Source organism: Streptopelia decaocto (assembly GCF_964273445.1).
Source record: "Streptopelia decaocto genome assembly, chromosome: 1".
Lineage (NCBI taxonomy): Eukaryota > Metazoa > Chordata > Aves > Columbiformes > Columbidae > Streptopelia > Streptopelia decaocto.
This window is the reverse complement of record NC_138663.1, coordinates 204,522,439-204,544,873: the sequence shown is the minus strand read 5'-3', so window position 1 is coordinate 204,544,873 and position 22,435 is coordinate 204,522,439. Positions and strand designations below refer to the sequence as shown.

Here is a 22,435-nt window from a genome sequence, read left to right as displayed (position 1 = left end):
TGACTTGGTCTTGCTTTGAGCAGGAGTTTGGACTAGATGACCTCCAGAGGTCCCTTCCAACTGGAATTGTTCTCTGATGATGTAGATTATTCTTATATGTCAAACCTGTGTGTGAGATTGCAACAAAGGTGACTAAATTCCTGGGATTTTTACCTTTAATGCAGAACAGTACTTTTATTGACGGTAGGTACAATGTATAGTGTGGGTTAGGATTGCTTCATGCCCCATATCTCTACTTAAAAAAAACATAATAGCAAAAGTTATCAGCCACTTTAGACTACATTCACTTTAATAAAAGATTCTTGGTTTTGAAAGACTTCTTGAACTTTCAAATATTAATCACAGAAGCGCAGAATCACATGATCTCTCAGGTTGGAAGGACCCATAAGAATCATCAAGTCCAATTCCCTGCTCCTCACAGTACAACCTAGAACTAAACCATCATCCAGACGCTCCCTGAATGCTGTTGGGCTTGGGGCTGTGATCAGTTCCCTGGGGAGCCTGTTCCAGTGACCAACAACCATCTGAAGAACCTTTTCCTGATGTCCAGTCTGAGCTTTCCCTAATGCAGCTTCATCCCATTTCCTCGTGTCCTATCTCTGGTCACCAGAGAGAGGAGATCAGCACCTTCCCCTCCACTGCCCCCGTGAGAAATTTATAACTCCTGTGTTCACATGCTACCCTCAATGAAATATGGTGGCTTCCAGAACTAGTATAAGAACCAATGTACTGTGCAATTCCGATTTTAGAAGACATTTTATGTAAGTTCGGTAACTCCTAATCTTGCAAGATACAGAAAGCTGTGGACTATTTTATGGTGTCCATACAATACCTACAAAATAATTTCAAACATAATAAATAATATATAGTAAATAATTTCATGGAAAAAAATAAATTACTTTTGGATTTGATTACTTTAGCTAAATGTGCATGTAATAAACTTGGGACTAACTGAAAATCATTTTTTTCTGAATGCTGCATACCATATTTCTTTGAAGTTTTGAGTTTCAAGTCAGTGACAGACAGAGCCTATAAAACCTCCAGAAGTAGCAACCATTCCCACTGAGTTGAAGGGGGATTTCTCACAAGAGTTTGATCTTTTAAGACTTTTGATACATAAAAAATTCTGCTTCTATCTCACAAATGTCAGTTGTCCATGGGCAAATTTCTACTTTTTAATAAAGAAGCTCTGAATTTAGACTTCTTTTACTCTCTGGAAGAAAGAGAATTCCAGTAATTTATGTCTCAGTGTCTCTTCTTGTTTTATCTGAGTTTGTGTCAGAGAAAAAAAAATACAGTGGTTGCTTCAATTGCCTGGATAAAGAACTTCAATACATTATGTCAGTAGTTTTTTCTATTGACACTTATTGATCATAGGTGAAATTCTGGCTTCTAAAAGGCAACAGACATCTAAAAAATTCATCACACTGTGAAAACAAGAGTGATTAGCTTATGGAACTAGAAACACAATATAGTGGTATAACTTTATTCAAAAAAAAAAAAAGAAATTAGTAAAAGAATAATTACAAGCTTTCATTTATGAACAAGTTTAAAAGAGCAGAGAATCCCAAAATATTAATTTACTTCCAGCAATCATAAACCAAAACTGTTTTGAGTCAAGAATCATTCTTTCTGTTTATAGTTTCTCACCATTGAGTTCTGATCTTACGGTGGAGACTTTTTTCTGAAAACTCTCTCTGCAGGAATGAGTGGTCATATGAGTTCCTTATCCCTATCAAAAAATACGCTTTTCCTTTTTGTGAAGGCAAGTTTGAAAATGTGCATTTTAAAAGGTCTTGCAATCTAAAAAGAAAAAAAAAAAAGAAAAAAAAGACTTGAATAGAACAAGAATTCAAATGTTTAATACCAACCTCTTGGGCATAAGAATCTTACTGAACCTGTGAATCAAAAACCAGTTACTGCATATGTGACTGAAGACAAATAAGTTTATTCGCAGGATGGTGTGATAGATTTGGATGGCCTTAAGCTTGAATTTCAAGTGTTAATGTTATACCAAAAGTTATTTTGGTATCTGAGTCTGAGCTGTACTGACAAGGAAAGAAGATTGGTGTGAGGTGGAGTACTAAGGCTGTTCAATGTTTATCTTTCCTTTGTAAATGTGTCTTTCCTGATATTACTCTAATTACTGATTGTCAGGAGGTTTAGGATTGTGAAACTGCAGCATTTTTGAGGCATGTTATGTTGTTCTACCATCATCATAATAGTTAAGCCCACTGGATTTTTTCCCCCCACCTCTACAAGTGGTTTGGTGTGGGGAAAACAACATAATGCACACACTAATGGGAGCAGACAAGAGCCAAAATAACTTGCCTTCAGTCATTTAGTAAATCAGGGAGAAAGCTTGGAATAGAATAGTGATTCTTTCTCTCGTATTTCTCTGCCCTACAGGCTTCAGTCAAAAGCCTACGAGCAAAGATTTTAAACAAATTAGATTTGTTTTCCCTTCAGTTGTCAACTAACCCACTGTGATGTGTCAAAGCATTGTAAATATAGCTAAATGTAAGTAGCAAGAGAGGAACTCTGAAGATAAGACCCTTTCTATTTTTAAAATATAAAATTGAGAAAAATGAAAGTAAAGGTAAAAATTGCATTTTGATGAGATTTTTTAAAATATTTCCATGTTTCACTAAAGATGAACCAGAGCGGAAATATTCCAATTTCATCCTATTTGTTCAAAGCTTGAAAACTGGAATTAAGAAACACACTGTTTTAACTATTGTGTGCAGTTTACCTGAGAAAATCAAAGCAGAGAAGCGATGGAGGAAACAGAAACGAGTCCCCACTTGAGAGCTGGCTGGGGAAAGGACCCTCTCCAGTCTTTGCCCCGTGGGCTGTGCTGACAGCACTTTGCATCTCACGAAAAGTCTCAAGCCTAAATCCCCTCAACAGCAGCAGACACATGGTTGTTACCTGTTGGCATCCATTTTTAGCTCTAGATTGCTTAGTAGGAAGAATAGAATTGAAGGTGATAACAGGAAAAAACTAGGAGGTTTTTCAGATTAATGTTGCCAGGAGAGATCATGTTCTCTCCAAGTGTGTCATGTGTCTCTAATCCAGTTTTGGCATCTGGCTTTATTTCACCACCATTATATATCAAAACAGAAGTGTGTCTGCTTTGTGATTCAAGTCCCTATTTGTTAACTTTTGTTCCTGTATTAAGCCTATCAGTACCAGGTCTATGTGCGTTGCAATGGCACAAAGCTTGTTCAGGATGTTATTATAATTACAGTGCTGCCACAAAATACTGATTCATATCTGCACTGTTTACAGGCCTCTGACAATGCTATTAGTTCAGTGCATAATTTGGTAGTAAGTTAATAAAGAGACATTCACCCCATTAGGCAAAACATGTTTGCTTTGCAGACAGTCATAAATTAGATCGTGAATTATTGACTGCTCACTCTGTCCTGGTTTGTGTTAGGAAGTCTGATCTTATTAACTCTCTTTGTCTGTGTATCTGTGCGTATCATTTTTGAGCTACTATGGAATAAATGTTTAAAAAGAAAATACTACAGAGGATCTACCTGGAAAAAGGCAGGTCACAAAATCAAAATCTGATTTTCATACGTTATTTTTAAAGTTGAGGATGCCTTACCATTACTCAAGTTTGAACTTATCAACTTATTTTCACCAATGGAATAGTTTACCATGTAATTATCTTTTCTGTTGTTTTCACCACTTCACTTTTCTTTAGCTGAATCCTACTTTATTTGGTATTACAGAGCCCCGGCATGTCTCTGAATGTTATTGTATTTCTGCTTTTCCTACTTTGAAAATAATTTGGTGGGCTGCAAAAATTCTCTTAGGCAGTGCAAGAAAGGAAAGCAAAATCACATTTCAATGCTGAATTCTGAAGGGGAAGAAAAAGGTTTTTCTCTGGCTTGTGGTGTTTGAAATTGGTGAGTTTTAGGGGTCTTTTTATAGACAGTCGCGATGGATATTCTTGTAGATGTCTTCTTTTTATCACAAAAGATCCGTTTCTTCTCCCTATAAGTTTCTGAGCTGTTTCCCACTAATTCAAACCCCTGCTTGCAAATAACACTTAAGCAAAGTAGCTTGTTATTAGAACTTTAGCTACACTGCAGTTGTACTGAGCCCATTGCACAAAGTATTTCATGCAGTGGTACTTAACTGCTTAACAGGCCTCTCTCTCCCAAGGGTTCCTTTGGTACCCATCCTGCCTGAAATTACAATTGTCCGGAGTGCTGCAGCAGCAGAACAGCCCCATGCAGCCAAATCCGAGCAATTATTTCATCAACATGTTTGCACTGCTACTGCAGTTATGAATTTACATAGCTCAGTGATAATTTGTCTGGATTAAGAAGCCTTCTGTGGTGACATACCTTAGAAATCATCAGATCTCTGTGGAGTCTAGTGTTACTCAAGGAAAGAATATTTCACATCTGTTCCTATATTCGACAGGTGTAACCCTCTGGGGTACTGCTGAATTCTTCATTTCTTTCAATTCCCACCAAAGATGAAAATAAGATTTTGGATGAAAAAGAGACTGACTTAAGCTATCATAAGTAAAATTAAGTTCCTTACAATCAGCAAAGATCTGGTTCTAAAACTTTAAAGAAAAAGCTTGGTCAACTTTTTGCTTCTGACAGCCAAAACCACTAATACCCAGTAAGACAATCTGTTCGTACACTGTCAAAACTCTCAGCTGTGGTTTGAATAAACTCTTGGACTTTCAGACTTTACCCAAATCATATTTCCTGGCAGTACCTCATCACTGTTGTCACATTCCTTGCTCTGCTTTTACTACAGACATTAGACCAGGGGGGTTAAATTTATTTCCCTGTGGCATGCAAGTTTTAATACAAACTGGCAAGATGCGCACTTTGTTTGGACATGTTGCTTACATTGTGCCATTCTGCGCATTACTCTAAATCATATCATTATAAAAAGCAAGGGGTTTGGTTTTGGTTTGTTGTTGTTTGGTTTTGTTTTCCTTTTTATTTGTTTTTCCCCCACTTACCTATCTGCATTCTACTCAAAGTTGCAGCTAATTCTATGTTAAGCGTGTAGCCTAATGGTGCGCTGAAGCTGCTCAAGTTTCTTACTGAACTTGAACTACACGTTTTCTCCTCCTTCATCTTTTTTAACACTACACCTTTGTTTGGAATAGCAATTCTCAATCAGACCAGAGCAGAAGGGAGGGTTTTCTGCTTGTCAGTGCAAGCGCCAGGGAGGCAGGACTGCTCAGTTTTGTTCTCAACTTGCTGTGCCTGATCTGCCGCAACATTTTCTTCTTTTGTGCTAAAGTTTCCCATTTTACAAATGGGTATAGTGATCATTATCTTTGCCTCACGGGGGTTTGTTGTGAAGCTTAAACGAGTTCATATTTGCAAAGCACTTTGAGAGCCCCAGATGAAAAGTGCTTGTAAAAACACTGAATCTGGAATTGCCTTCTGGGCTATCTGTTGTAACTGGTTTTCCTGCACAAACCTGAATATGCTTCAAACAGTGCGGGTGTCAGTCAGGAGGATTTTAACCACAGCTGAGGAACAACCGAGCAGTTTGGTGTATTTATCAGGCAAAGCGTATCTGGGTCGCAAGGAAGCGCCTTGTCCTTCCCCAGGCTGGACTCACTGAGGCCAGGCTGAGGCAGCTGCTCTTCCTCGGGGCTTTGGACCTTGAAGCCCCTGCCCAGTGCTGGAACCAGCTAAACCGGAGGGTAAGTCAGGGCTGGGAAGCTGTCTCTGCCCTCTACCACACCTACAGAGCCTGGCCTGGGGCATCTCCCAGTACCTGCAGAGCAGCCCTGCAGCTGGGAGGAGCTTTGCAGCTTCCTGGTGCCTTCATTCATCTCAGACTTTACAGGGTTTTGTTTTTCTTTCCCCTTTCTTTATCCCAACGCCTTCCTCTCACAACACCCCACAGCTACCTACACCTCGTTTTTTTTCTCATTCTTTGCCTCTCCGCTGCCCCACTTTGGCCTCTGGCTTTGAAGGGCAGACGTGAATACTCGTTCTGTGAGCAGAAGTTTTGCTTCTGGCCACCATTAGAGGCTGCCAGAGCCGCCCAGAGCCAGCCGAGCTGCCTGGATGCGCTGGGAATTTCGGTGCTCGGTTTCTAGTGGGAGTAGTTTCAGAAGGAAAGCCTCGTACATGGCAGTGGCAGGAGACGAGACGCAGAGAGACTGAGGATAACTGGGGAGTTAGAGAACGGACGGAGGAATGGAAAAATGTGGTAAGAGCGAAGGATGTCAAAGCTGAGGACCGAGGCGGATGAGAAATGCAGGGGGAAAACAAACGCAGGGTGGGAGAAGCAACTTAATTTTGGGAGGGGGAGAAAGAAAAGGGAAATAGTGGTTCCTGTAGGTCTTGCAAAAGTGGTTAGTAAAGAAAAATTGATGCAAGTTTGAGAGGCCGTTTTTGGGTCGCCTGCCAGCCCCAGTGTCCTGCCCACTCTCTGCATCCCCCTCCCCATCCTGCCCACTCCTGCCTACACTTACCCGTCTGTTTCCCTTCATCCCCTTGCTGTCTTGAGCTCGCAATCAAACGCCGACATTTAAACAAGACCGTGGGCTCGTCAGGCCTCCCGGCTGATCGATCGCTAACTGGGCGTTTGGCCAGTGACCGCTGACTTTATCTGGCGGAGCTGCCGGCCTGAGTCACCTCATGCTTGTGTCTGCTCTGCACTGTTTCAGTTCTCTTGCTTTTAGTAAAGTCTTACTTGATTTTCAGTAAGTCGTGGTGGGAATCTCAGGTCTGATAAATACAAAATGGTGTTTTATGGGTGGAGTTTTGTTATGAATTGTCTTTTATGCCGGTGTGTCTGGCACTGATGTGTCTGGCAAAGCAAAGGGTTCATCCCCACTGCAGCAGCTTTACCTTGATGTACTTTTGTGTATCACGGTCCTAACTCTGCTTGAAGAGAATGTGATTTACAAAGTGGGGAGAGGGGTCTATCTTGTGCAAGGGGCATTTTAAAAGGAATAATATATGAAGTGAAAGATCATAAACTCTGTACATAACTACAGGTGTGGCTTACCTAGCAAAAGAGAGTTAATTTGCCTCGAGTTATGCCAGCCAAGCAGTAACTGAAGGATTGATGTCACAGAAATTCATTTCATTATAAATGATTTAGAACAGCTGTACCTCCAAAAGCATTATATAGTGGCAGGATATCATTCTGCTTGCAGGATGTTTGTGATGAAAAAAAAAAAAAGAAAAAGAATAAAAGAAAAAAAGAGGTCTTCCTGTTATAGATGTGCTTAGACTTGACTTTTTCAAAAGTTTATGCTTGAGTCTGTCTTTGTGCAAATTGAATGGGTGTTAGCTACTCCTCCCTCAACCCCACATAGCTACACCCTGGGAGATGAGCTGCCCTTCGCTAATAACTACTTCCCATTCTCTAAGTGTGTGTAGGGAGGTGGGGCTCTTTTGGGAGGCATTAAACCAAGTGGGGTTTTGCTTCTCTCCGCACTCTGCGTCGTGTTTGTTTTTGAAGCATCTTTAACCTCTCTGAATTTTATCAGATACAAAAAGAACAGCACTTCTGTGTAGCATTGTTGTTGGCTAAACTTTCAAGTAGATACGTGACAAATTTTAACTGTATGAGGTTATTTTTATCCTAAGGTGAGGTTGTGGAGAATGATATTTAGAGTTGATGTGGAATTTACCACCTTTTTTAGCTCCTGGATATTATTGACCATGTTGCATGAGGTCATCATGATTAAATCTTAAGTAATACCAAGTCAATACCATTCAGTGAGCATTCCTATAGCTTATGAAACTTCAGCTTTTCTGTAGCTTCAAATAATAATAATAATAATAAGGTCAAGTTATTGATTTTGAAATTAGTATGAGTTTGGAAATTTGATTCACGAATTCACTCTTACAGCTAAGAATTGCCTCAGATTAGCTGCTTGCCAAGTTTTTTTTTGGGAATCAATAATTTACCATATAAATGCATAGTGCATTTAACAGTAGCAAATTTTAAAAAACTTACAATATATGTGGCAACTTATTTAACTTATACAGCCTTGTTATTTAACTTGTAATTGTTTAAATAAGCTATTTTTTAAGTCTCCCTTGCCCTGTGAGCAATTCTCAATGGAGTGCCAGCTGCATCATTGCATATAAATTTGCTATCTACAAACTTCGGGTGGAAGAAGACTTTGGAATACTATACTAAAGCTGAGCAAATATTTTTTTGATACAAAATGAGGTCCAAATTGCTTTTTCAGTGGAAAAGAGAGTAAATAATGGCTTCCTTCATTCATCAAAGCAGTAGCAAAATCACCTGAAGGGAAACCTGCACTCACCATCTTTCTCCCTCTGGGCAACATGAGCAACGTCTTCCAGAGTAATCAGACAATTAAACTGGTGGGGCTATGAAATCGATGTATTTTATTCTTTCTTTCCAAAGTCATTTCACTTCCCCAAAGATAAGTAAATGTTAATTGGGTCAGGGCAACCTTGCAATGAGCGTGATGCTTTGGGAGTTGGGTGGAGAGAGGGTCCTCTCTCTATGGGTGTCCTGAGCAGTGCTCAGGGGCGAGCTCATGTGCTCAGTTTGCATTGTTGTTACAATATTTGTAATCTATTTAAAGATTAAATCAAGTCATAGCAAGAGGCAGAATCTCCCTTTTAGCCTTATGATTGAGGATGCTTTCCTGAATAATAGGAGATTTTGACTGTAATTTAAGAAGAGCATTATATTAGATAAAGTTTAGCAGCTTCAGTGATGGAAGCAGATGTGGTGAAAGTGTTTTTCTAGGAGATGATATTGGATAACAAGACAGCAGATTTTTATTTTGATTTTTATTTCCCTGACTGCCTAACCTTTTATTTTATTAAATTTTATTTTCATTCAAAGCATATTAGAATGAAATTTACATTTTGTTTCCCTGGAAAATCAGGATAAAACAATGAAATTTTTGTCAAGAAAAGAAAACAAAACATTATAAAAACAACTTCTAACTGAACTGCAGGGGTTTTTTTCAGAGTTCAGTTATAAATCTGTTGATGCTACAGCCAAGAGGCATTCAGATAAATAGAAAGGTGGGTGATGGTGTTTCTGTCTCTGAAATTAAATCAGTGTTGCTAGTAGTTCAGCTATATGCCTTTGGCTTGAAGAGTTTGCTAGCAGAGCTTTTCTTATGACAAAAATCAGTTACAAGAGGTAAGAGGTTATGTCCTGTTCCCTAACTGCCGGACAGAAACACAATGACCAGGGAGCAACATTTGCTGTCTCTTCTAATGAAAGGATTTGGGGACATCAAATGAAAACACTAAGCAGCAGACTGAATTATCCATAAGGAGATATTTATTGAACTGGTAGCAAAGCTGTGGAATTCATTTAGATATCACATTGTGGATATTAAAAGTCTATGTGGGTCTTGAAAGCAGTGGAAAGAATCTATCCAGGGTTATTAAATGGAAAAAAAAAAAAATTATCTCTTGCTCATTAAAGTCCAGAGTCATCAGCAGCTGAAAATGTGTTCTGGGTAAATGTTGTGTTATTGTGTTAATGCTTTTCCTTTACCATCTGATAAGGAATGATAGAAAGAAACAACAGGCTAGATGAACCCCCGGTCTGGATCGTGGCTTCATATAGCTTTTATCCTTCAGGTGAGCAAACATTTTTAGCCCCGATCTTCCCTACAGTGTGGTCATCCAGATAATAGGGGCTGCAGCATTTCCATTTGGCAAAGGGCTTGATTCCTGGGCGGCCGCCTGACTCATTTAGCTGTGATATCTGGCTGTACACAGATAGAAAATATAAATTTGGGTGGATTTCCATGCTAGATCTACCCTGACAGTGTCTGAGCTGGCTTGGATACCTCTTCATGCGATTTCACAGGGCCAGTTTGATGTAACATGAACTGTCTTTGGGGTCAGACTCTCTTGGATTCTAGATATTAGCTTGGTAGGTATTTTCAACCAAACCAAAACCCTGTGATAAAGGCACGTTGCCTAAAAGGGTGAAAGGATGTGTTCACTGTGGCAGAAAGGGTTAAATGAAGGGGAGCCCCAGCCTTGCCCCAGGAAGTTCTCAGTGCTAGGCTAGAATGCCAAAATGTTCCGAAGTATTTTAAACAACAGACAAACTGATTTTTAGCCAAGTTTGTGCCTGGAGTGAAGTCTTACAGCTGTGTTTAAGACCTTTAAAAAAGAAAGGAAAAAAAAAAAAAAAAGATAAATTCTGATATGTCCTCTATTGAAGCTGTGAATAGGAACATATTCAAGCTTCTAAATATATTTTCTTCTAACAGTTTAAAGGCTGCAGGGACTTTTCCATTCCTAATTATATAGTGCAGTGTGCTGTCTGTTTCTGACTTGCAACTTCAAAAATAGAAATTAGAGTACTAAATGAAATACAGGGAGAGGAGTAACGAGACACTGTGTATGATGAGCTGCTCCACTAATATTTCACTGATATTGTTACCAGTCACTTTTACTTCAAATTAAAGTACTATTAAGCAGACCCCTTAATATGTTGACGTAGAATTAAGATGACTGTTGGTTTTTTTTAAAAAAAAAAACAATGAGTAACTAAATCAACAGCAAACAACAATAAAGGTAAATGTCTTAATGACAGTTTGGTAGCCATGCTGGTTGTGTCTTGGGTCTCAGCAAGGTCATGTCATTAACAGGATGTGGAAACACAGTCATTTCAGGTAATAACCCATTCTGAAATTCAGAAGTTTTTTCTGAAATCTGAATTATTCCCTGACAATCTTGGGTCCAGTCTGTTTTTTAAGCAAAATGAAGCTCAAAGTCTTCTGGTACTACACCTGCATGTCACACTGCTGTGACCTTAAGCCCTCCTTGGACGTGATCTGAAATTTTTGACTGCATTACTACAGGTATTTCTGCCTCCTAAACCATCACTGGACTCCTGGTACACAAAGGAGGAATTTCCTTTGCATGTTTTCTCATGCAGCCTTCAGGAGGACAAGGACTAGGACTTTGCACTAGTGGGAATCATAAAAGTGACGAGGACACTGCAGCAAGATGGAGGGAGGGAGCCGGATCTGCTGTGCACAGGCATTTTCTGCTGCTTCTCTGCTTCCTTTGCCATCTGCCATTTATAGAATCATAGAAGGTCCTGAGCTGGAAGGGAACCACAAGGATCACCGAGTCCAACTCCTGTCCCTGCACAGGACAACCCCACAGTTCACACCGTGTGTCTGAGGACGTTGTCCAGTCTCTTCTTGAACACTGTCAGGCTTGGGGCCGTGACACCTCCCTGGGGAGCCTGTTCCAGTGTCCAGCACCCTCTGGGTGAAGAACCTTTTCCTCATGTCCAACCTGAACCTCCCCTGGCACATCTTCCTGCCATTCCCTCAGGTTCTGTCACTGGTCACCAGAGAGAAGAGCTCAGCCCTGTCCCTCCTCCTCCCCTTGTGAGGAAGCTGTAGCCACCATGAGCTCTCCCCTCAGTCTCCTCCAGACTGAACAAACCAAGTGACTTTAGCTGCTCCTTATATGGCTTCCTCTCCAAACTCTTCACCAGCTTCGTAGCCTCTTCTGGACATTCTCTAGTAGCTTAATATCCTTTTTATCCTGTGGTGTCCCGAACTGCAAACGGTGCTCCCAGTGAGGCCGCACCAGCAAAACACTAGAGATCAGCATCCCCTTGGAAAGACAGGTGGCGAAAAACACCACAAAAATTTAAAGGAGTGAACCATGAACTGTGGGGGTAACTAACACCATTTCAGGTCACCTTCCAAAACCTCACGCCAGCAGCTGTGAGGTGAAGGCTGGTGGTACGCTGAAGGACAGACTGGGTTTCCATTACTTAAATCAAAACCATTTGTAGGATTTTTTATTTCGGTCTTTGGGCCGAAAATCAAGTCAGTTGCTGGTATGAATTGGGAAGCTGCAGATGCACAGCACCAGGTTTAAACAAGTACACCCTGCTTTTTGGAAAGACTTATTACCTCCACCACACTAAAGCCTTCAGCCTCTGGACAACCAACAGCTGGTTTGCCTGTACAGGTGGAGAAAGAATCACTCTGGGTGTATGTACTTGACAGGAATGCTGCACCAGAGTTTAGTTCCCGTATTTGCACACAAACACAAATACACATGTGGAGCAGAACCTTTGTGTGTGGTGGAAGCATTTACCCTTCACTTCTCACTTCTGAAGGCTGGTTATAGGGGTGAAGACAGCCAAGAAAAGGCAGGGAGCCGCTTTTGGTGGTTGTTATTTATGCTGAGTGTGCCTAGAGGCTGCACTGAGAGTTAGTCCTTGTTTGAGTTGAGCCAAGAAGGTGTAGACTCTCCTCTGCAAAGTTGATTTAGACTGTAAACAGGAGACAAAGGAAGTGGAACGTAGGTGAGTTTTAATCATCTATTTGAAGATTATGAAAAAAGAGAAGTTAAATGACCTGCTCAAGGTTGCACGCGAAGAGTTGGGGTGGCACCATGCCAGCATTTTGAGGAAAAATATTGTAATTTTTTCAGTTTATTTCATTGTAATAGATTAATGCCACTTGCTAAAGAATTCGGTGGTTTTAAGGATTTTTTTTTCTCTCTCAAAAATGCAATATTATATTTTTAGTCCTTATTTATTTTCCTCAGAACCAAAAGCAATTCTACTCTCGCTAGAACCATAGGTTAGATTCAATGCTTCAAATAGTGCCTTCATGTTAAATACAGTTGGGTTACAATTGTATTGTACCAATATTTGCACATAATTTCAATCAAAATAATTCCTAGGTTTTTAAGTTCAGCTCAAATTCTGCTGTGTCATTCATAAATTATTCCTTCTTTCCCAAAATAATAACTTTTGTCAAGTATTATTTTCAGCCTGTAACCATTTCGTGAGATATTTGGAATTTCATTATAAAACATGCAAATTTTGAGTGAGGATTGCCTGATCAGACATTTCCATAAGCACTACATCCTCTCTAGTTTCCAGAAATAGTCAGAAACTGCAAATGAGATCTGAATTTTTGTTCTACTTCTAAGTTTTATCCGTTTATTTTTAAATTGGACATAGCAGTAGTTTTATACTGTGTTACAATGTCAGAAAGGGGCCTGAGGCTATATGTGAATTTGCTACAGAAATTGGATCGTGTCTAAGGAACATTATACCTAAGGAAACAGCATGTTCTATAGTACACACATAACATTGTCATTTGGGTTTAGCTCTATATTCTGTAACTAGAAAGACAGATCTGAATACTGCTGTAGTAAATTTGAAAACCTTTATTCTGAATTCTTAGTTGAAATTAAAATAAATAAATAAATAAATAAATTATTCTTCTTGTAAATAAATTATGTGAGCCAGAAACAATAATTACACTTTTTACCCCTATATGCTGGAAGTCTTTCTTACTGTGCAATAGGAAGGATGTGTATAGAATTAAACAAAAAAGAAGTAGGGGAGAGTCAGTCTCCTTTAACTAAAGGACTAGCCTGAGTCTCGTAGGGTCAGATAATGTATTTAAGTTATTATTAGCTGATGTCTTGGAGAAAGGATCAGTCCTTTCAGCTTGTCACCTATAATCTTGTGCTTCTGCTTAAAGTGCTGTGTTTTTGCAACTCCTGAAAGAAACCAAGCATCAACCATCTATAGGGAAACTGTGTCTAAAAAGTTTAGACAAAGCAGGAGCAAAGAAACAAAGTGAAAGTTTAGTGCTTTTTCTCTCTTATTTTTGCCATCTACCTGATACCTCCACACTGTTATATGGAGATATATATCTACCTATTCTATGCCATAGCTTTGCACTCATTCTGCCTCAATAACAGTACATTTACTTTGGTTTCTAAGCTTCGACTAAAGAGTAAATAAAGTCCATATCCATTTAAGCTTTTCTAAGAAGGCAGCTAAAAAGGGTGGTGCCTGGATGACAGCTAAGACCCACGGATTACTGCAGCTTTTAGTGTCAAGATTTCCCACAGAGCATAGATAGATCATTCTCTTGTTCTTGAGTCCATAGTTGGTTGCAAGTAGCTCTTCATGGAGCTTCAAGTGAGCTAATGTGTCTTGGCAGGACCATTTGGTCTCCTGGAGCTCTTTGCTGTCATACTAGTGTGCTTTTGGGTTTCTCTTCAGGGCAACATATTGCACGGAACAAGTGAACAGAATGATCATTACCAGTTGTCACCTACTATATTTCCAGTAAGTGCCTAAGGATTGTACTCGCCTTGTTTTCTTACGACTTGACTGAAGCAATTATCAGCTTTTCAAGGATGTCTACACAGTTTCTTGAAAACAGTAAGCAGGAAATCCAGATGAAGCTAGTCAAGTTTAGAACAACCTTGGAATAAAACCTTAAAGAATAGTATTTTTCTTTAATTAATCAAATCTCTTATTTGCTTTAAATTTACCAAAGACTATTGGTAAATCTCTGTGTGTCTGACCATCCCCCTTGATGGCAAAATCTCTCTCACATTTCTTATGTCCCTTTTAACTGTTTTGACATGAATATAGAATGTGCTCTGTATTTTACGATCCAGGGTCCTTCATATCTTTATTATTCTACAAAAATCTTGTAGAATATATCTGTTTTGTTAAAGTATTTAGATGAGCCAGCAAGCCATGGGAAGAGCTGCCTAATTCATTTTAACTCAGACATTACCTGCAGGGGTGATTCTGTGGACTTGAATACATTTAAGTATATGCATAATGTCAAGTCCCCAAGATAAAATAGAAATAGGATTACTTACAACTCAAAAATTAATCAGAGACTTACATGCTGTGCTGAATTGAGATGTGAAGTCCCTCTTTTTCCAAAGAAACAATAGGGTGAACGTTGCTTTTAGGTCTTTTTTTTGTTTTCTTCTTTCCAGCACGGCACATGCAGTTTTCAAAATACTTTTTATCGCACATTGTTTTTCACTGAAACAGGAGTAAACTGAGTCAAGAAGTCTGTGAATCTGTACCACCAGCAGATGCTGAGACTGTATTGTTAAATCTTAGCAATTAAAGTTTTCTAAATCTTAAGAATAATTTTAAGAGTTCTTTCTGTATAGAATTAGAGAAAATGCAATTTCTTCTAGTTTCTTAATTTTTGTATTCAGTCATTAGCCATAGCTGCAAATACAACTTCATTTTCTGCTTGTTCTCTCATTAGAACTTTCTACAATTCACTAGAAATTTTTTCTTTTATTTTTTCAATCTTAAAAAATAACTGTATGTATAGATCTTGCTTAAAGAACTATATGAAGTTAAGGTCTACAAGTAGAACAACAATAATTTAGAAGTGCCAAGACTGTTAGATGCATGCTTTAATACTAAAAAAATGTATTTATAGTATCTTGTGGAAACAAGTCATCTTGGAACATTTTCCCTCCTGCCTGGATTTTTGTGTGTTGAATTACTGTAGGTATTGGTGAAACTACAAGGATCTCTTTTGCTGGATTTGTGTATTACTATCCTGGATTATGAAGCAGATCCTCTCCTTGGCACAGGTCTGAATATGTGCCTGACACTAATTTCTATGTGTAGTATATACCCACCTACAGACTATAGGAACGTTTAGAGACAAATGGAGAAAGGAATCCATGTATCAACTGGAATACACTTTTGCCGTAAATTTGTCTCATGAATATCTCGATGACTCTGGGAAAATACATTGGAGGGCTTGATCATCTCATCTGAAAGAATTTTCTTGAACTCAATTTACTGACTTTTTTATCTTTATTGTTTTAGGTGTGTATTGTTGCAGCATTTATAGGTCACTAAAAGAGCAGAGTTCTTGCAGAGTAGGAGCTGTACTGTAAGAGTTTAAATAGAAGAAAAAAGTATTCCAAGGCCACTGTCAAAGACTTCTGTCTTTAGGTAATAACAACCATGACAAGTATTGGGCCTGAAAACCTTCCACATAGATTTAAGGAGAAACATACCATGTCACAGTCTGTGCGTTGAGATGTTTCTTCAGCTTTCTTATTTTATTGTCTTCTCAGAAATTGTCTTATTTTTTAGTGAATAATGCTTTGTATTTAACTTCCAAGGACTCTATGTTTCTAAATTGAAAAAGGATTATGGAGTATCTAAGTGAATATGATAAAATAATCATTTAGCCATTATGGTTAAGGTTAGAGACAGCTCACCAGCTTGTGTAATTTATTTAATTGTAGCATGGACCTGTTGTTTTAGAGGTCTGAATATTCTCAAAGAAGATTTGTAGACTTCTGAGATCATTCTGTTCTGTTTATCTAGTATGTGGTTAGCACACCATCCAAATAATTGTGTTAAAGCTCAAACAACTCTATATGTGCATGCACATGCACACTTTATGCATGTCCATGTATGTTCTTGAGCATTGTATTTCTTTTATCTATGAAAACTAAAAACCTCTTATTTTTCTTTGTGAAGCAGAAAAGAAACCTACAGGTTTGGGTGGGTATAGATGGACATCTAGTGCTGGATGTGTTTGTCATAGCGGACTGGATTGGATAATTGTTGTCCTGCTTCTTCTGCACTGGCAAAGTTTTTATTTGTATGAAACAAAAAACTTTGTCTGAAAGTATTTGTATCACTGGATCGGCTCTGTATTTTCACTCTTCCATTAATCCTGCAGCAGCAGCATGAATCTTTGTATGTTCCATTAAAGGTAGTCTTACTGTTTTAAAGACATAGTTAACTCTAAAAGGCCAAATTTTAGACACTAAGGTGAGATTCCTGTTGGAGTGTAAATGTCCTTTTCCAAGGGGTCTTGCTTTTTCAGTAAATGAAGGTGTGTGGCTTACTGATTTTGGCAAGTTAATTCCATGTTGTTTATTGACTTTCCCTGAAAGATTCTTTTTCCCTTAACAGGAGGCATCACTAGAGCCTTTATGAAACGTTTTAGGTAGATAGGGTTATCTATTAAGGTCAATATTAGTCAATGCAGGGCACCGAGAATATGAAAACAAAATAAATGTTATTCTCATTTTTAGTGTTTTTACAACCTTTTCTTAATTTTTCATCTTCATAACCATCCAATGGTTAGTACCCTATAGTTCTTCATTAAGCATGGTATAGCCAATTGTATTTCATATATGACAACAATAAGAGTAATAAATTTAACAAGAATCAGATATGTAGTGATATTAATAGAAAGGCTAGCAGCTTAGACATAACTACTATATTTCTGAGTTGGAAGCAGTAGGAGGATGTATTCATGATTTATTTAAAAGAATAAAGCAATTTATATTAGAACATTTTCTGGCTTTGAAGGAAAGCAGCAAACCCAACCATTGAATGAAAACTGGAAACTTTGCAATTCAGTACCTTTTATCAAAAGGGAAGTATCAATTGTGACCCTTCTAAGTTCAACCAGTTGTCAAATGAAGACCTCTATCAGCATTGTAAATGTTCTTCCAAAAGGCTGATAACACAGAAAGTCTTGGTTTCAAATAGTTGTGGTCTTTTTGTTATTTTGTTTTGTATTTTAAACAAAATCAGCAGCACAACAACATAACAAAACCCCACCCTAAATTCTCCAGAATTCAGGTAAAATTTTAGTAAACCTTTATTCTTCCTTCATGTGCTAAGACTGCTGAGCAATAGGCAGCTCAAGTGTTCTTTTGCTGCAAAGAGTTACATTCAACTCTTGATCTTTATGTATAGCAGAAATGGGAATGTTTTTAGTAACCAATATTTTCTTCACCAATTGTCCTTTCAGACACACAGAAGAGCACATTCATTAACATATGCCTATTTCTTCTCTACCCAAACTACTTTTAGGTGTCTCATAATAAATGGACTTCACGTAAGAACAATAGGGTCTCAAATCATCTAGTTCTTTGGAGTTTGCTCTTCTCACCCTCATTTGCAAAGAAAGGATGGTTCAGTAGTTGTGTCATTAGCCTGCTGCTTTGGAGATGGGTTTTAGTGCTCTCAAGGTGTAGTTTTCCATTCCAACAGTCAGATAAGGAGAATACTGCTCCATCTAACCAGGACATTTTTAGGGTGAACATATTAGTTCATCCTCAGATAACATACTAAATGCCCAAAGTAAGAATATGAGGGAATTTTATCAATAAGCTATGAAAAATAGTTGTTATTACCACACAGTAGATATCGGAGCCTACAGCCAGTGGTGAAAAGATATACAATTAAATTTACTCAAATTATTTAACATGAAACATTGTCTCTTAAATTGGCTGCTTTCTGTAGGATGTCATTTTTATTTTGATAACTTAGAATTCTTTGTCTCTGATGAAGAAATATGAGAGATTTAGGGAGGTATTTGAAAGATTACTGGTCTCTATTAAATTAAATCAACTGATTTCCTTAAGGGCAACTGTAGCAGCAATAGCATGCAGCATGAATGTTGTAAATTATGTTGTTTAGTAAAAAGTGTTTCAATGAAGTCTGTAAAGACAAGATGTTTATTACTAATTTTTATCACCCTATGGATCTCACCCCAGTTTATGAAGGAGAATGGTAAATGCAGGTGATTTGAGAGACTTTAGTTTGAATCAGGTGTGTCTTTTGAGGGGACTAAAAGTTCTGTCTCTGTCTCCTTGCTGATTAATTATTTTGCCTTAATTCTGTCATCTGTCGGACTTCCCAAATAAGTGTTCTTCCTTTTACAGCACTACTGACAAAACTCTGTTCCATCCAAAGTAACAGCTGAAGCATTTAGTATCTATGGTTCTTTGCTTTTCTCGTAGGGTCAACGATTGCATCTTGCGAGTGAATGAGGTTGACGTGTCAGAAGTGTCACACAGCAAAGCCGTGGAGGCCCTAAAAGAGGCCGGCTCCATAGTGCGATTGTACGTTCGTCGAAGGAGACCTATTCTGGAGACCGTAGTAGAGATCAAGCTGTTCAAAGGACCTAAAGGTAAATGTGGAAATGAAAGGACAACCATTTTAATCTTGATGCTTAACCTTTCTTGTGTCTCAAACGGCATCTGACTTCATTGACTTGTTAACTGTTTGACCTGTCAAATACTGAAATGCAGTTAGTTTAGGCTGGTAGAACTTGAATTCATGGTTGTGTGCCTCTTCCTGAAACATAAAGGAATTAAAGGAGTTGTGGTTTGTGTCATTTAATGTTTACTGTAGAGATGGCTCGTTACGTCCTGAAGAAATACAAGATGCAGGGATATTGTGCTTTACATTGGCAGTATATACACAGACGCTGTTTAATACAAAGATTCTGAATTGTCCCTCTTTTCAGAAGGTTTTATGAACTTATTCTTTCTACTTTAATGTTGATGGTTTCTTCTACAGTTATCTTTGGAACAAGAAGATGAGAATACTAGCTTACCGCAATACACAGAAGAATTTTCTTTTATCCTTCAACAAAATTACCTGGAAGTCTAGCATGAAACCTTTATTAGTCTAAATCAGCTTTATCACTTTCCACAGAACCTTCTAGTTACAGAAAAAAAAAGTCAAATTCCTTCCTAGAAGCTTTACTATAGATTGTGAACATGATATTTTCACCTTCCCTTTTGCAAAAAGATTTCTTTGCAGAAGTGTTATTTTTAACAAATTTCATTTTATTTTTTTCCTGCCTGAAATTTCCCTCTGACTAATATATATATATATATATATATATATGTATGTATATATATGTTATTTTTTATTATTTTTTTTCATGCCTAATTTCTGGGTAAAGAAAATGAATATTTTCACAGGATGTGAGAATAGAAAGAACAGCAGTAGACTTTTAGATCCATAGTAATTATTTCATAAGCAAGTCTTTAATTAATTGTACTTACATGAAATGAAGAAATTTGCATATATTTTAATATATGCCATGCACATGAGATTATTTTGCCTGTTTCATCTACACTGAATAGCCTGTAGCTTTTTCAGTGGTTTCCCTTACATCTCATCTCATGTGAACAGTACAGTGTACTTCTACATAGCTTTTTATACCAATAATGGAGTATATTTGTTTCTAATAGACTTGGAGTTGCTGAGATTATCCATTCACAGTAAGCAAGGATAGTGCACTGTTTTCAATATTGCACTATGCCTCTTCTATGTATATCACAGTTATTTGACATAGCAGAATGTTCATCATCCGCTACTCTTGGTGAACAGTAAGATATTTTTAAACACGTTTCTGAGGGCAAACCCCCAAAAGTCTGGATTCTTGTGGTCAATTACAATGCTAAATTGACTTTTTAATAGGAAAGCATCTCTAATGAGATTTTGTATGTGTATGAACTCAGAACAGTAGTGCAGGCAGCAGTATTTTTAAAGCTTTGGAATTAAACTAAGTGTGTGATACGATAGTCATTTTGAGTAACCTAAGGCTAAAGAAACTAGAATTAACATATCCTTTCAGGTTGTAATGAAACAGTACAAATTATTCGCTATGACCAAATTTTTGCTGCATTGTGGAAGTGGACAAAAGAGACAATCATTATCTAATAACATTTTTGCATCATATTTTTTTTTACTGTATGCCTGAAACTACTTCTTTTTACATTTATTTTCATAAAAGAGGGTGGATACCAAAAAAGTGTCTTTTATGACAAGCTAAGCAGCTTTACTGCTTAGTGCTACAACCATCAGTTCTACAGCTGTATTCTTATATGAGGTTTACTACAGATATGTACTGTAAATAGTGGATTTTACTGTCAGGCTGAATATATGTATTTTTAATTTTCATTTAAATATTATAGAAATAAGTTAACTGGAAACTTGGATGGAAAGAAAAAAGGTGATGGGCTAGTTCTTTGCAAAAGCCAGGTTTCGTATCTTCATAATTTAGGCAGTAAGGAAGTAAAACCTTGTATGCTTTTCTGATGAAAAAAGCAGAATGAAGAAAATAAGTTATAGATTGGTTGGAAATCTTATCAATACTAATTATCATATCCATAGCAGTTTTCCTTTAAATTTTTCAAAATCTTCCATGAAAAATAAACTATCTGCTGAGATGCATCAAACTCATGTCAGAAGTTGAGAACAAAACTTGTGAATCTTGGCCGTAGGTTTCAGTGCTAGTCACTTGTGTGATGCTTATCTATTCATATTTCAGGTGATTTATCTGTGAACTGCTCTTTCACACCATTGCTATAAAGTGCAAGAACAGCTCAGTAATTATGTTCACAGTGTTTATTAATTCTCAGATACTAAGTGGTAGTTCCCACCACACCAATCCTTCCTTCCTACTGGCAAAGTGAATAAAGAAAGTGAACCTCGTACTCAGACAAGAAGGCCGTTCCATTCTAAACTTGGGGCAGCAAATACATTTTCATTTGCTTCTTTCCTTGTCTGTCAGTATATATTGAGTTCATTCCTCGCTCTGTTGAGAATTTAGCTCATGAAAGCAAATCTTATCTGCCATAATGCCAAATAAACTCAGAGATCATTAGCTTGCCTATGTACGTGTAGTAGATCATTTCACTTGAAGGTGATAAAGAAGGAAATTTGCAAGGCTTTTTATAGAAATATTCTTTTAATTTCATCTGAGGAATTCAGAATGAGGGCCTTATATCTCTGAGACCATAAAGACTGGATGTTTTTAAGTGGCTCTTAATTTTTCTAGCTAGCTGCCACCATATAAAAGACACAGGTTAATTTTGCAAATCTATTTTGAACATCAGAAGTATGCATGGTGTAGCAATGGCTTTGGGCACATGGCAGGGGAAAGGCCATGGTCGTGTGCTTCCAGGTGGTCCTTTTTGAACACAGAACCCTGTTCAATTGTTCCTGTCACTTCACAAGAAAGCTGTCCTAGCATCATATGTGCTAAAAGGCCGTATAATCCTTCAACTTGACCTTTTGGGAAAAGAGGTAAACAAAGACACAAATGAGCTGTGTAACAGATAAAACAAGGTTTCCAGCAGAACACCAGCTGTGTGGATATTTAGTGCTGTGCATTCATCATTTTGCCACACCTCGTTGATAATATTGGCTGATGTCTATAGTCTGTGTCTTCATGGTAATTGCAAACTGTGATTATTGAAGGATTTTCCTCTCTTTCATGTGCTTGGGAGATTGTCTTCTGTATGCCTCATGTGTGCCTCTTCGGATGTACAATTATAGCGATTCACTGTTTGCCTTTGCATAGCATTTAGTAGTAAACAGCAGGTGTTTCATTTCAGTCACTCTCAGGACAGATTTTAGCAGCCAGTCTTTGCAGTAGCTGAGGGTTGTAATGGAGGAAGGATACACAGTGCAGCTTTCTTATTAAAAATCAATAGGATTTAGACATTACTGAAATTTCTGTCCTTAAGTGATGTGCTTTTCTTGCTCCGTATTGAAACATACCAAGACTAACAGTAATGAGAATGAATTGTGTACATTGCAGTATTTGTTCCTGGGGAGCAAACATGCGGACACCCAAACCAAAGCAATTAATGGTGGTATTTTGCTTTGTGATATAACTCATGTATTAAGTCTCTGTAAGCCCCTGCTAGGAACTGTGTATGAGCAGTGAATTACAAGCTTCAGTCACTGTTCAGAGATGACAGAGCTCAAACCCATACAATTGAGTTTGACTGGGAGATTTTAAAACAAAGGAATTCCACTGGTCTCTGGGATTTCCATG

The 22,435-nt window shown here is 37.9% G+C and overlaps 1 protein-coding gene across 6 annotated transcripts in view; it reads left to right on the top strand.

Annotated features, from left to right (window-relative positions):
* The window catches only part of DLG2 (discs large MAGUK scaffold protein 2), an 895,217-nt gene that overhangs the window by 545,410 nt on the left and 327,372 nt on the right, over positions 1 to 22,435 (top strand). For all 6 annotated transcript variants that reach the window (XM_082046221.1, XM_082046225.1, XM_082046223.1 and 3 more), the window contains one exon: positions 18,594 to 18,763. In XM_082046221.1, coding sequence (XP_081902347.1) covers positions 18,594 to 18,763 — 170 coding nt within the window. The remainder of the gene's footprint in view (positions 1 to 18,593; positions 18,764 to 22,435) is intronic.